The following is a 13071-nucleotide window of genomic DNA, read 5'->3' as shown; positions in this document are numbered from 1 at the left end:
CCCACAATTAGAAGCTTGAGGTAGCAGTGATGCGGAAGACCTCTAGCCGGACCCCTAGAAAGCTGCTGCCAGTCAGAGTTGACAATATGGACTTTGAGAGACCAATGCTCAGAAGGCAGCTTCCTGTAGTTGAACTGTAGATCTAGAAATATAATGTGTGAATGCCGAAATCCACACTTGCATACATGTCTATTATATTGATTCACTACAGAGCTGGGACAGATTCGGATTTGCCGCTGCATAATGAAACGGCCTTCATCTTGGCCACTATCTGAATGCAGTAACTGCCTGAGACCCCAGGAAAGGCAGAATATAAATGTAATCCCAAAATATTGTGCTAGTGCTTGATCTGATAAACATTTGTTCTAGCACATAAGAAGGGTTACTTGCAAAAGTACGAATCACTCAAGAGAATATATACCAATCAGAAAACTTTATTGTGTGAGGAACATTAAAAAAATAGAATATTGACGAGAGGAAGTGGAAAGATGATTCCAAAATATTGCTAATGTACCACTTAGTACATTCACTAAATGTATTCCCTTCTCAGCATATGTGTGAATACCGCCAAAGGAAACCAAAATGTAGCACGCTGACAATACATTCATAGTTTTGTTCCTCTAAATGTCTCTGCAAAAAGTCCCAAAGATACAAAGAGGTTTTTTTAACCACTGTGTTTAAAGTGCTAATATCCATCTGTCTGACATGAGTATGATTGTGGGTTGGTATAACACAATGGCTAAGAGACAAGAGTCATGAACCAGTAAGTCTTTGGTTTAAATCCACCCTCCACCATAAGCTCCCTTGGTAGCCTTAGGCAAGCTGCTTTCTCTTACCTGTATAGTCTGCCATTTGTAATACGGACATTCTAATACTGACCTACTTTGCAGGGTTGTTTAAGGATCAATGAAGCACTTTGAGCATACAGGAAACCTTATTTAACATTGTTGTTATGAACATATTCATATTTGGAACAATGTTGTACAGTATATAGCCACTCCATATGTCCTGTGCTCACATGCATCTATCTACACCAACAGAAGTTGTTTCTGTTATTCTTTGGAAAGTATGGCACTTAAAAATGGCATCAACTTCAGTCCCAACATTAAACATACTTCCTAATAAATCAAGCTTGACTAACTTTCAGTATTAACAGGAGGTGGGCTGAAGAGAGTCTTTTGAATTAGCTTATGACAATCAAAACAACTGTCTGCAGATCATGGCTAGAACAAGAGGGTTGGTAACCACAAAGGAGAGTAGTTAGAGGCTTACTGGTCACACAGGAGCTGCTGGTCATGTTGTAGGTTTGGCAGATGGTTGGCGGAGTTAGCTTATTAGTTTATGATTTGCATGGTAAACAGAGGAAATTCCACTATTGGATTGTGAATGAACAATAGAATTTTCCAGTTCATCAGCAGCGTCTAGGTCAATTTTGCAAAGGCACAAACTGATCACAGTGTCCAACCTGTTTAGAATTCTGTTATCTCACAACTCTTAGAAGACTCTTGTGTTCTAAATCAAGAATTAGCTAGTGCAATATCCTTCATATACATTGGCTGTTGACCAATGTTAGGTGAGATTCTTTTGCAAAACTGCATGTACTAAATTTTAGTCAATAGAATGTGCAAATTGGATCTAATTTGTGTTCCCCAGGGCCAAGCCCACACTTATGGGACAACTGAAGACCCAACAAGGTCTTGCCAAATGAATTAGCTTTATTTGAACATTTTGTAGTTATATTAATATTAGCTAGCCACTCACCTATGTGCAAGTGTCTCTGTGCAAAAATCTCCATAGAATATAGAGTTAAGGATCTCAACAGAAATCCATCCAGCAACTATAGCTCTGGATAACAAAGGGCCAGCCTTAGTGCAAATTCTTCTGTGGGTCATCACAGTCCCTGCTGATTGATTGATTCAGAGGGTCAGGAAGAATGTTCTAGGGTCTGGGTATCCCACAAAGTAGGGCACAGACATTGGCCAGATGGCACCCGACTGCCCCCCAGAGGTGCTTGTGGGATCCAAGGTAGAAGTTGGCATTGGAGAGAAAGGGATGCCAGAAGGAAAAGCTTCCCTCCTGGTAAAAGTCTGCTGGTGAGGTGAGTAAACATAAGACAGGGACCCACTATGAGGTCCAAAATGGAGGGAGCTGTAATATGGTGCTGCATGGAAGGGGTCTGGTCTCATCTCCTGTAGCTGCCGTTTCAGTTTCATTCGCCGGTTCTGAAACCAAGTCTTGATCTGTGGAAGGGAAAGATGAAAGGTGGATATACCAAAGCCCTTAAATTAGCCAATAGAATGCCCTGTTGATTCCCAACAAAGTCACAGCTTCTGCTATGGTATAATTATTTAGGAGTTACTCTTTTGAAATCTCTAAAACATAGCATAGTGACCTCATTTTCACAAGAAATGATCAGAGACCACACTTTTCATAACTATAAAAAACAATAACACTCTAATCACCCAACCTGAAATTGGAATAGATACCATTGGCACCAATACTTTTAAAAGGAGGGCTGTCTGGAGCAGGCAAGGTAAATGGGATTTGTTTCTTCATACTTTAAACCATCTAATTATTATTGTCCTAAAGCACCTACACTTGTATCTGTAATGAGTGTTAAATATTACAAACAGGTCTATGTGGTGTATAGATAGAGACACATTTTGTTCTTTAAAAGTGGCTCTCCTATTGGCACTGTTGCTATAGATATTAAGAGCTGTGAAAGTAATATTCTTAAATTTTTAAGTTTTGCAATTTAATCTTAAATTTTAAAAAAATTAAAACTGGTTGAGACTGTTGCCCTCATGCTAAAATCCTCCTCTGTCAATCATGCCCTGAATGGAGGAATTTACTATATTTATGTAAGTCTTCAAGGAATTTTATTTATTTATTTTCATTTATAGTCTGCCTTTATCACTGAGACTCGAGGTGGATTACAAGTAAGATAGAGCTATTCAGTCAGCAGGTAAGCTGATTACAAAATGCGATAACATTTGAATTACAACAATATTTGAATCGAACAGCAAAGATTCCTAGTAAAACAAAGCTATTTAACCAATCAGCAAGTAGATTACAAAAATGATAATGATATTTGAATCTAACAACAAAGATTTCTAGTAAAACATCAGTGGGTCTGGGATTGAAGGACTAGAAGAAAAAACACACCATCCCTAATAGAGTTGATCTCTGGAGTTGGTTCATTACCACTCACAGTTCTACTGCTCTACAATAATGCCCTCCTAAAGGTCTTTCAGGGGTTCCGGTTGCATCAGAGCCCAGGAGAGAATGAAGCTCTGCTGGAATGCTGAGAGCGACTGTAGTGGTTACAGAACATTGAAGCAGGACTAAGGAGACCTGCTTTCCGTTACCCTCTCAGTCATGAAGCTCACTGGATGACCTGAGGTCATTCACTATTATTTAGCCTAACCTACCTTACAGCCTTGTTGTGAAGGTAAATGGGAGGAGAGCAGCACCACAAAACCATCCTGAATACATTGGAGGAAAGAAACTAGCTAATAGCTGAAAGGCGTAATAGGCATTTCCCTGAAATCCCCTCTCCAGACCAGTTTACACTCATTTACAGGCAAAGCATGGAGCCAGGTACTTTGGATTTTGATCACAATAGCGGTCTTTTTAGCACCTAAGGAGTTTCCCCCCTCCTGCCCTCAAGTCAATTTACCTGCACTTCAGACAGCTGCATCTTACTCGCCAGTTTGCGCCTCTCCGCGGCTCCCAAGTACTTGTGGCGCTTAAAGGAGCTCTCCAAGGTGCTGATCTGCTCCAGGCTGAACGCTGTGCGCAAGCGGCGGCTGCTGGTGTTTCTGCCTCCAGCGTCTTCTGGACTCTGGCCCTCTACGACGCTTCCCTCGCCGTCCGAGCTGCACTCCGCTGCGTTCCATTCTCGCCTGGGATCGGCTAGCGCGCCTGTGAGGAACGAAAGCGAGATCACTAAAGTGCGCAGCCACACACACACACACACACCAAAGCAGACAGGCGCCCTCGCTCTCTCTGACATGTCCGGGGTTATTAGGCACGAAGAGAAATGCATTATTTCTCTTATCCCAGAGTACTAACTGGGCTCCAAATGCGCCCAATGCAACCCTACTGCCCGATTCTATTCATATTCATTCAGAAGTAAGGCCCAAAGAAGTCTCCTGTTGCATAGCATGGATAACCCTCATCCTAGCTTCGCTGGATGAGCAAAGACGCTCTACATCCGTTACCAGTAAAGTTGCACTCCCTATGCATGCTTGGGCACCAAGCCCTGCCTGGGATTGGGCTGCACGTTTCAGGCAGGTCTTTATTCAAGAGGAGGCCTTCGGCATCCAGATGGCACATGGAGATAGCAAGATTTAACTTGGAAATAAAAACGCAGGTGCGTTGGAAACCAAACAAGACTCCTCCTTTTTCTACGCATTGCTATTAAGCGTCTTTTCAAAGATCCGTTTTGTCTCCTTTTCACCCTCCGGTATCTTTGAAGGCCTCTATTGTTCATTTCTAGCATTCTGGCTCCTGATTTCCTATGATTTATTTTGACCCTCGTTTCCCACTCGGATTATTGTACTCGGGACTCCCAGTCACGCCGATTAGGTTCCCGTGACCACCTAAAAGTAGACTCTCTCCCCATCCTCTGAAAGTCCATGCTGTAAGCAAGCCTTCGCTTTTACTGCCCTCGACATAACGTTGCTCCCACCTGCTTCCAAATAATTGGACTTCGAAACCAGCTCTCTTTTCATTAGCATGAGTCTGTAAAAAGAGACACCTCCCCACCCCCGCCCGGCGAAGGGAAACCCGCAAAAATCAAGTGGCTACTGGAGGAAAGAGAAGTACAGGTTACCTGCTGAAGAGGGGCACTCCCCGTTCTTCTGGAGAGCAAGGAGAGGTTCCGACGGCGCCTCCTGGGCTCTGGAAGTGACCTGGTTCCCACTCTGCATTGTGGCTCTCATCACAGGCTGGGAGTTAGACGCGGGATCGCCCTGCTGGGTTTGGAAGTCACTGGGGAAGACGGACGAGGCGGCTTGTTGGACTCCTGCCCTGCTCGGGGCCGCCTTGGTAGCCTGGCTGCTCTGAGAAAGCCATTCTACCGAGAAGGGAGCCTTGGTCATGGCAAGCTGCTCTGCTCCTGGGCCTGTCGGGAGTCTATGGCTAGCAGAGCCTCGGCCTCTAGAGGCGCCGGCCGGAGAAAGCCTCTCTTTTAAGGCAAGTCCCCAGCAAACCACCGCCGGTGTAAACAAACTTCAAAGGCCAGATAAGTACCGCCTAATTGTCATCAGGCCTCCCCGACAAAAGAGGCTGTTCACACATTTTCCAAAGCCCGGCCAGGGCTGGCTCCACAATGTCTACCAACAGATCAGTTAACTCTGTTGTAAGCGATTTACAGTACTTGTTACATCCTCCCCCCACCCCATGGAGATGTTGCTTATTGCCCGACTTTACTGAAGAGGCTTCAAAAGGCAATCGGGAATTTAAATACCTGGGCTCTGAAGAGATTTGACAATGGCCATTTTGCTCAAATACATTGGGCGGGGCTGGTACCTGTTCGTTTTGCTATTTTTCAGACAATGGGACAGACATTTGTACAGTTCAGTACCATGGGTGCATTTCCTTCCAGAGCTGTCAAGGTCATAAAATAGTTTTCAAGATCAATTAAAGATGATGTTCCATGGAAAAACCAGAAACCATCTTTCAGCTCTTGCTGGTATGCAAGATTAAATTTTTTTAAAAAAAATACTACCTATCCTAAATGTCACAAAAAGTGCACCCACCATACTGCTAAGAAGGAAGTACTTTTCCAAAGAATGTTAAGGGTGGAGGGAACTGCTTCTGTTGTAGATCTCAGAGACTGAGCACTTAAATTATTTTTCCTCTTCACTAACCAAACAATTTCCCAGCTGGTGATAGCAATAATAGGCACAGACAGAAGGATTTGCTGTTGTATTCAGCATAATTCCCATTCCAAGAGAAACCCTGTGCATTATTTGCTCCTATCTTTTAAAGATTTTCTGCCCAAGACTTTGAATACCATAACTATGTAGCTGGTATATATTATAGCTGAGCATCATAACTCTATAACAAGAGAGGCTGTTTGTTCCTCACCTATGTATCTGAGGAAGGAAAATCTCATATGTTTGTAAGTCTCAAAAGAAATTAATATTCAAGCCTCCCTGAGTGCAACTAAGGTTAAATACAGATTACCATTAATCAAAAAGTTACCTACCATGAAATGCAGAAAGGGAAAAGAGAGAAAGATCATGCAGTAACAGGGTGTCTGGGCAAAGAACAAAGCTACTCTGGAGTGCATTCATTTAGGGCAACGTGGTCATCTGTATCACCCTAAACAGTGGTAAAGGAAGATTTTAACTACTGTAAAACACAGTTAGGCATACTTGTTTCAGTAGATTTAAACATACATAAATATTAGTGTTAGATTGTGCTTTCCAATGTGTGGCAAAATGGTCATCTGTATCCATTCTCTTTTACTGTCCTGGCATGCAGATCTTACTAAACTTTAGCACCTGAACAGAAGTTCAGGAAGTGATATATAAGTGATATATCACTTATATCAGGAAGTGATATAATAAAAGCCAGTGTTTATATTGCTGTCAGCATTTTGGTATTCTTTACAATAACCTTGTATAGTATTTTGTCTTATGGCAGCCTGACTGTTGTGGTCTATGTTGTGCTTTGCTAGAAGTTCCATGTCCATAATACATTTTACCTTTGCGCAATAGCATTTTTCACTTATTTAGAAAACGTTATATAGTGCCTCTCCAGAAAGTGTGTTGGAGGGCAGTTTACAAAGTACAACATGATAAAATCATAAAAGCATAAAAATTAACATTAACAAATCACTCTTAATAGTTAGGCTATAACTATAACTATTCTGAGCTAAATAATCCTGAATCCAGAGTATGCATTCTGGTTTAAGATCAGATGAAGCACCTTCCAGGATCAAATCAAGGTCCGTCTAGTTCCGCATTCCCTGCACGAATCCTAGCAACTGGTAGGCAATAGGTAGGCCTAGAGATGGGCGTAAATAAATAAATAGATCAGCCATTAGAGACAGGAGACCTGCTTGAGCACTAGATGCCTCCCCTGCCTTTTCTTGTTTATCTCCCCCACTCCATTAATAACCACTTTGGATCCCTTTAGGGAAAAGAGCAGAATAGACATATGCTAAACATGCTGTTATAGTATTAGGTGCTTCAGTAGCAGCGCAATCTCATGTAAAGTTACACCTTTCAAAATCCATTGAAGTCTATGTGCTTAGAAAGGCGTAACTCTGATTAAGATTTATTCTCGTTGTTCCCCTTTGATTCATTAATAAAACATCCCCCTATGAGCATTGCAGCACAGCAGGAAGGACAGAAAAGTGTTGCTTGTATTTATACAATAAATACAATAACCTATTCTAAATCTATTTGTTTTGTACATCCATATCAACAAAATGGGCCTGCAGTCCTGTGCATTTGACAATTTGCATAGGAAGGAAAACCTCTGGGTACCACTTTCCTGGCTGCACAGTTCCACTATATTGCAAAAAGCTGTATGTGCTGAACATTTCTTTTCTGTTCGAGAATTAAAAGTTTCGGTGTCCTGGTCGGTACTGAATGCAGTAAAGTAGAAAAGTACATGACTCTGTTTGTTTGTTTTTAATGAAGCAGAGGTGGTGTGGCACTTGAGCAAGAGAAAATGCAAGAGGAATAACTGATTTTCAAAAATGCTTTCTGTGGCTCCTCACCTGTCTATGGCAAAGCTATTTTGTTTCATAAGTCCCTTCTATTTTTAGTTAGATTATTATTTAGAAGTCTAATTATCAAACCAGTGGAGTGTCCTGGCATGCAAAGATGGCCAGGTAGGCAACTTATTTCCTAGGCCACGAAGGCAGAATTCTTTCAGTGATGTCCCTTTCCCACCAATAGAAACATCTGCAAAAGGATAATACAGGTGAGTGTATCAGACCTATTGGAATTCCTGCATTCAACAAACTTGTTAGTAATATAATTAGACCTGCCCTCTCCTTTGAAGTCCTGTAAGGACTCCACCTACCAGCAGACAAAAGGGTCCCTTGCCCAGATTTGTATTTTGCTTTGTGGATCTGAGTCTAACACTTTTCCTTTCCCTGGCAATAAAAGAAGACTAAACAGTGCTTGTTTGGGATCTACCTGATTTCCATAGTTCTGGTAGAACAAGAATTTTTAACCCCCAGGTTAGTGCCTTAAAGGAAACTGATTAGATACATTTGGCTCAAGTTATGCTCAAGTCTGACAACATCATTTTGGAGACAAAAGTTTTTCCCCCAGGCAAGATGGACTTGTGATAACTAATTAGAGTCATCTAGAGCTATAGACAATTTTCTACATTAACCATATTGTCTCCATATTGATTGCAATGTGCAGAAGAAGACCGGCCCCTGCCCCAAACAGCTTGCAATTGACAATTTAGCATAACATCAATAGCAAAAGGAAGAGGCTGGAACATGAGTAGATTTCCTCATGTAGATTTATACCCTCTTCGGTTAAAAAGATAAAGGTGCAAGCACTGAGTCATTACTGACCCATGGGGGGATATCACATCGCAACATTTTCTTGGCAGACTTTTGTTACAGGATAGTTTGTCATTGCCTTCCCCAGTCATCTACACTTTACCCCCAGGAAACTGGGTATTCATTTCACCAACCTCGGAAGGATGGAAGGCTGAGTCAACGTTGAGCTGGCTGCTTGAACCTGGCTTCCGCCAGGATCGAACTCAGGTTGTGAGCAAAGCTTGGGCTGCAGCACTGCAGCTTACCGCTCTGTGCCACCAGGCTCCTAAGCCCTCTTAGGTTTCCTGCCCCTAATTATCCTTTAGGAAGAATATGTAAATCTGCAAAGAAATAGAGCAGGGACAAAAAAAAAGAGGCAAATGAGAGATGAGCAACAAGGCAAAGAAAGCCACAAAAATGTGGGCTGGCAAATGTTGCTGATGCAGATACAACACTAGAAAATGTGATGCCATCTAATGGATATAGTGCAGCTTTGCAAATGTTGCTGACGCAGATACAACACTAGAAAATGTGATGCCATCTAATGGATATAGTGCAGCTTTGCAATGGATTTGCTGGTTTTCAGTGTTCAGCCCAGATCACCATAAGAAGAGTCCTGCTCTATCAAATCAGTGGACCATCTAGTGTAGCAACCTATCTCACACATCCATCAGTTGTCCTGGAGGAACAACAGACAAGGCATAGAGGCCAAGAACTTCCCCGATGCTGCTTCCTAGAACTGGTATTCAGAGGTTTGCATCCTCGGTATGCCAGCAGCAATGCAGGTAACTGGAGTTTTGGTAGGCATTCCTGTCATTCTGGAGGACATGGATTAGCATTCTCACTTCTGATGAAAAGATGGAGAAATTGTTCCGCAGACCTTAAGACCGAGGCTTCTCCAGAAGAGTATCTGTAGTGCTTTTACACAAATGATGCCACTTATATTGAATAGCACCCCAAATAAATTCACAGCAGGTATATTTTTCCTCTATTTTTATACAAGGAGATAGAAGGCAATACTTTCACTTTACCAGGGCAAGTGAACCAAAATGGAAATGGGAGTGGTTAAAGAAAAGAGCCAAATGGAAGGAGTGTGGTTAGAGGAGAAAGGGCTGTACCAAAAGGGGAAAGGGTCCCCCACTTGTACCTTCTTGCCCAGGGCCACCGAAACCTGGAACTAGTACTGATCTTTCCCCTGAAAAATTAGTGATTGTATTTTCACCCTCAGCCAGCCAGAGTCAGCAGTGGTTGCAATGACAAAGGAGGAAGAGAACAAGGCAGGGACCAGATAATGGGACTGTCCTTAGGTCATGCCAGCCCTGGAAGTCTTTTGTAGCAGTATCAACCCATGCTCAACTGTCTCTTCCATGCCTCTCACTCCCCTTATTTGACTGACTTATTTTCTTTCTATTTTCCTTTTCCTTTTTTGAAGGAGTGGGTTCAGTTGCCAGCATGAGCATTGAAAAAATAGAGAGATGATATTAGAGACAAGTGTATCACTCCTTGGAATGCAGTTAAAGATGCCCAGCTCCTTCTCTTCCCAACAAATTCCAAATCTTCTGCAGGGCATTTTAAAAGGGATATTAAAAGACATGGGTTTCCCAGATAGCTATGTCTCCATGACCTTGCAAGACTTCCTGGAATCCTTGGGACATCTCCTTGAGATGTCTAGGTGAAATGGACTCCATTTTCACTACCGGTAATTTTCTGGCCAGCACCATGATTGAAGAGGTGGTTTACAAGGTGTGTTTTGCTGCTCGGAAAATTGAGTTAGATACCCTTTCCAAAAATGACTGGCAGAGAATATACAATTATCTGTCTGAGGAATTTTTGGCAAAAGAAACTCGTATGATTGCCCTTCCCTGGTGCCAACGCTGCCATTATTACGATGCATTCAGAGGTTTGGGCCATGTAGCATCTGAGGTGGCGAAAGTGATTGCTGAGGAGATTTTAAAAATTACTTGAGGCACACTGGATCAGTTTGTTTCTTCTAGCCAACCATATCTCTTACCCTTTAAATTGTGTGCCAGAATGAAAGCTACCAGAGCACGTCTCAAGCAGATTTATTTGACAGTTTTGCAAGGGAGGACAAAATTCAAAAGAGGCAATTTGATTGCTTCTTCTGAGATGAAGGTCCTTCAGTATATAGAAAATATAATCCAGAATGTTCTGAGCTGCCTGCAGATGAATCAGGAAGGACACCTTGAGAGTACACACAGCTCTGAGCTCCTTCAGCAACTTCAGAATGTCTTTAACAGCTTAATTAAAAGGACACCCCAAGAGCCTTTCTCCATCCAGAACCAGTGGCCACATGCAAAGAGGACTTCCTTGCCAGGAGACAAAATCAACAGTAAGAAAGCCGAGAATATTGTCTCCTCCCATTAATACTTCAGGAATGGTGATCTTGTTGGATGATGAAGCAGGTTGTGAAGGACCAGCTGCCACCAAGCCTAGATCTTGAAAAAGACTCAAGGACAAGCAAGATCTGACAATTTAGACATGGAGTCTCACAGGAGACGCAATGCCTAGTGTGCACAGCAAGCAGGGTAAATTCTGGAGAAAGAAGAATAAAATGGTATTTTGGCTAAAGCCTTGAAAATCGCAGAAGGTAACTGTTCGCTCATGGAAATTGTGCAGAATCTCTTAAATGTGACTTTCAAACATATTTCCTCAACCAGATTTGAAGAGCCTCCCTCCTCCTCGTCATCTCTCTGGTCCAGCTGAGCATCCATAGACACGAACAAGACAAGGCCTCTACAGGGCCTTGTCAGGCTGCCATTTCTGATGTGGATGTTAACAATTTGGCAAGTGAACTTGTGAAAGCCACTTTCCAGAACATTGTGCGTGCCAGTGTAGCTGTCACTCAAAGTCCAAGAAACAGGCAGCTGACAGTGCACTCCATGGAGCCAGAAATGTCCTTTGAACCACCAAGTTAATGATTTGGTACAATTTTCCATAACAATACTGGAAGTTTTATCTCCAAACTAGAGACTCTGTTCCTTTCAGATGTGCAGAACCTAAAACTTCCAGAGAGTTCAGACTTTTCCTCTGCCATGGACCCAGATGCCAGGAATTTTTGCCAGCTCGATGGAGTGGTCTGCCCAACTTCCTAGAGGATAGTTTTCACTCCAATGAGCTCCAGTTGTCTTTATATGCAGAGAAAATTATCTTGCAAATTCTGTACAGCAACCGATGCAAATTAAATATGGAGCAGATGAGAAATCACAAGTTTTTCTTTTTTGGGAAGTCAGCTTCCCACTATGCATGTAGCAACTCTTTTAAGATCTTACAAACATTCGCTGGACATTGCAGAGGAGACAGCTTCAAGTCTTTCTTCCACCAGAGGTGAGTTTGGGCTCTGCAAAGTCAAATACTTCCTGACCTTCAGGTGAAAATATCATTGCTCATCAGCCTTCCAGGACCCATATGGATTCCAAAGACCAATGGAAGTCAAATGGTATCAAAGGTTAGGTGGATATGGAAAACACATTTCAGGAAACTTGAGATCATTTTGGTTTTCTGCCACTTTGGGGAAGGCTCCCTAGCCCCACCTCCCAGGACGAGAAGTGTTTAGTGTCTTGAGGGCCGGGGTGGGGGGAGCTTGCAGTGCAGTTTTTGCATGTGGGCAGCACCTTTGCTGCCAGTCTGTCCCTTGCCAGGGAAGGGGTGAGTGTCTTGTCTGCCACAGGAGTGGCTGTATTCTACGGGCTAGGCAGGGGGCTTCTTGGGTACCATGCCTCTGCCGGGGTGTTACTGCTGCCACAAACCAAGTCAAACCTTCTCTCATTGCCAACCCCCTCTGCCTGTATAACACCCCAGGGAGCTGAGTTATGCTTCTGCAGTGGGATAGTGCCCCAGGTCTGGCTGTCCTACCTTGCCCAGGAACACAGTTCCTCCTCTAGGCTCCCCTTCTTCTCTTCTCTTTTTTTTTTTTTTGAAATTTTTTTTTATTGGGTTAGAGTCCATTATTTTTACATTTACATTCAATTTTCCCCAATTTTCAATTTCTAACCCCCTCCCTTTCCCCCCTTTTTTGACTTCCAACAGTTTTCCAACCCTTTGTCCCCTTTCCCTTACTTCTATTAGATTCCTCTATCTAAAACAAATATATATTTTCCATTATTCTAAGCAGTACATCTTAACTATTTTTAGTATTATATACCCAAACTGTAAGTCTTTGTTTCCATCTTAAATAAACAATTTATCCCATTTTTTAAGTACTTCTATATATCATAAACCATATAAATCTTACATTCATTTAAATCAAACAATTTGACTTATTCTCTATATATTAGTCATTCTGTCTTTTTATAATAATTCTCTGTAACTCTCATCACATAGTCAATCAATTTGACTCGTCTATACCTTCAGCCATTCAGTTTGGTGCATTGTACAAATCTTGACAAAGAAAGAAAATATTATTGGTTACTCAACCCTTATATTTAATCCTTATAGTTAATTATTTTCTATCAATATTCTGTTTATTAGCCTATATATATCTATATATATGTCAATCTTTTAATCTAACTGCTTACAAATCCACATTT

General features: G+C 42.1%; 1 protein-coding gene across 1 annotated transcript; it reads right to left on the bottom strand.

Annotated features, from left to right (window-relative positions):
- Window positions 1–1916: 1916 nt before the first annotated feature.
- VENTX (VENT homeobox) lies at window positions 1917–5105 on the bottom strand. The gene is made up of 3 exons (XM_054982343.1): window positions 4838–5105; window positions 3680–3915; window positions 1917–2240 (listed from the first exon to the last, which is right to left on the bottom strand). The coding sequence occupies exons 1-3, from the start codon at window positions 5103–5105 to the stop codon at window positions 1917–1919; spliced, it is 828 nt and encodes a 275-aa protein (XP_054838318.1).
- Between the last annotated feature and the right edge of the window lie 7966 nt (window positions 5106–13071).

This window comes from Eublepharis macularius, chromosome 6 (assembly GCF_028583425.1).
Source record: "Eublepharis macularius isolate TG4126 chromosome 6, MPM_Emac_v1.0, whole genome shotgun sequence".
NCBI lineage: Eukaryota > Metazoa > Chordata > Lepidosauria > Squamata > Eublepharidae > Eublepharis > Eublepharis macularius.
Note: the sequence above shows the minus strand (reverse complement) of the source record. Positions and strands in the feature narration are given on the sequence as shown.

What these genes read in the sequence shown, in the direction of transcription:
- VENTX (XM_054982343.1), bottom strand. Translation starts at nt 5,105, where the DNA reads ATGACCAAGGCTCCCTTCTCGGTAGAATGGCTTTCTCAGAGCAGCCAG. An exon ending in GGAGTGCCCCTCTTCAGCAG is followed by an intron (nt 3,916 to 4,837) that starts GTAACCTGTACT and finishes CAGGCGCGCTAG; the next exon opens with CCGATCCCAGGCGAGAATGG. An exon ending in TGCAGCTGTCTGAAGTGCAG is followed by an intron (nt 2,241 to 3,679) that starts GTAAATTGACTT and finishes TCCCTTCCACAG; the next exon opens with ATCAAGACTTGGTTTCAGAA.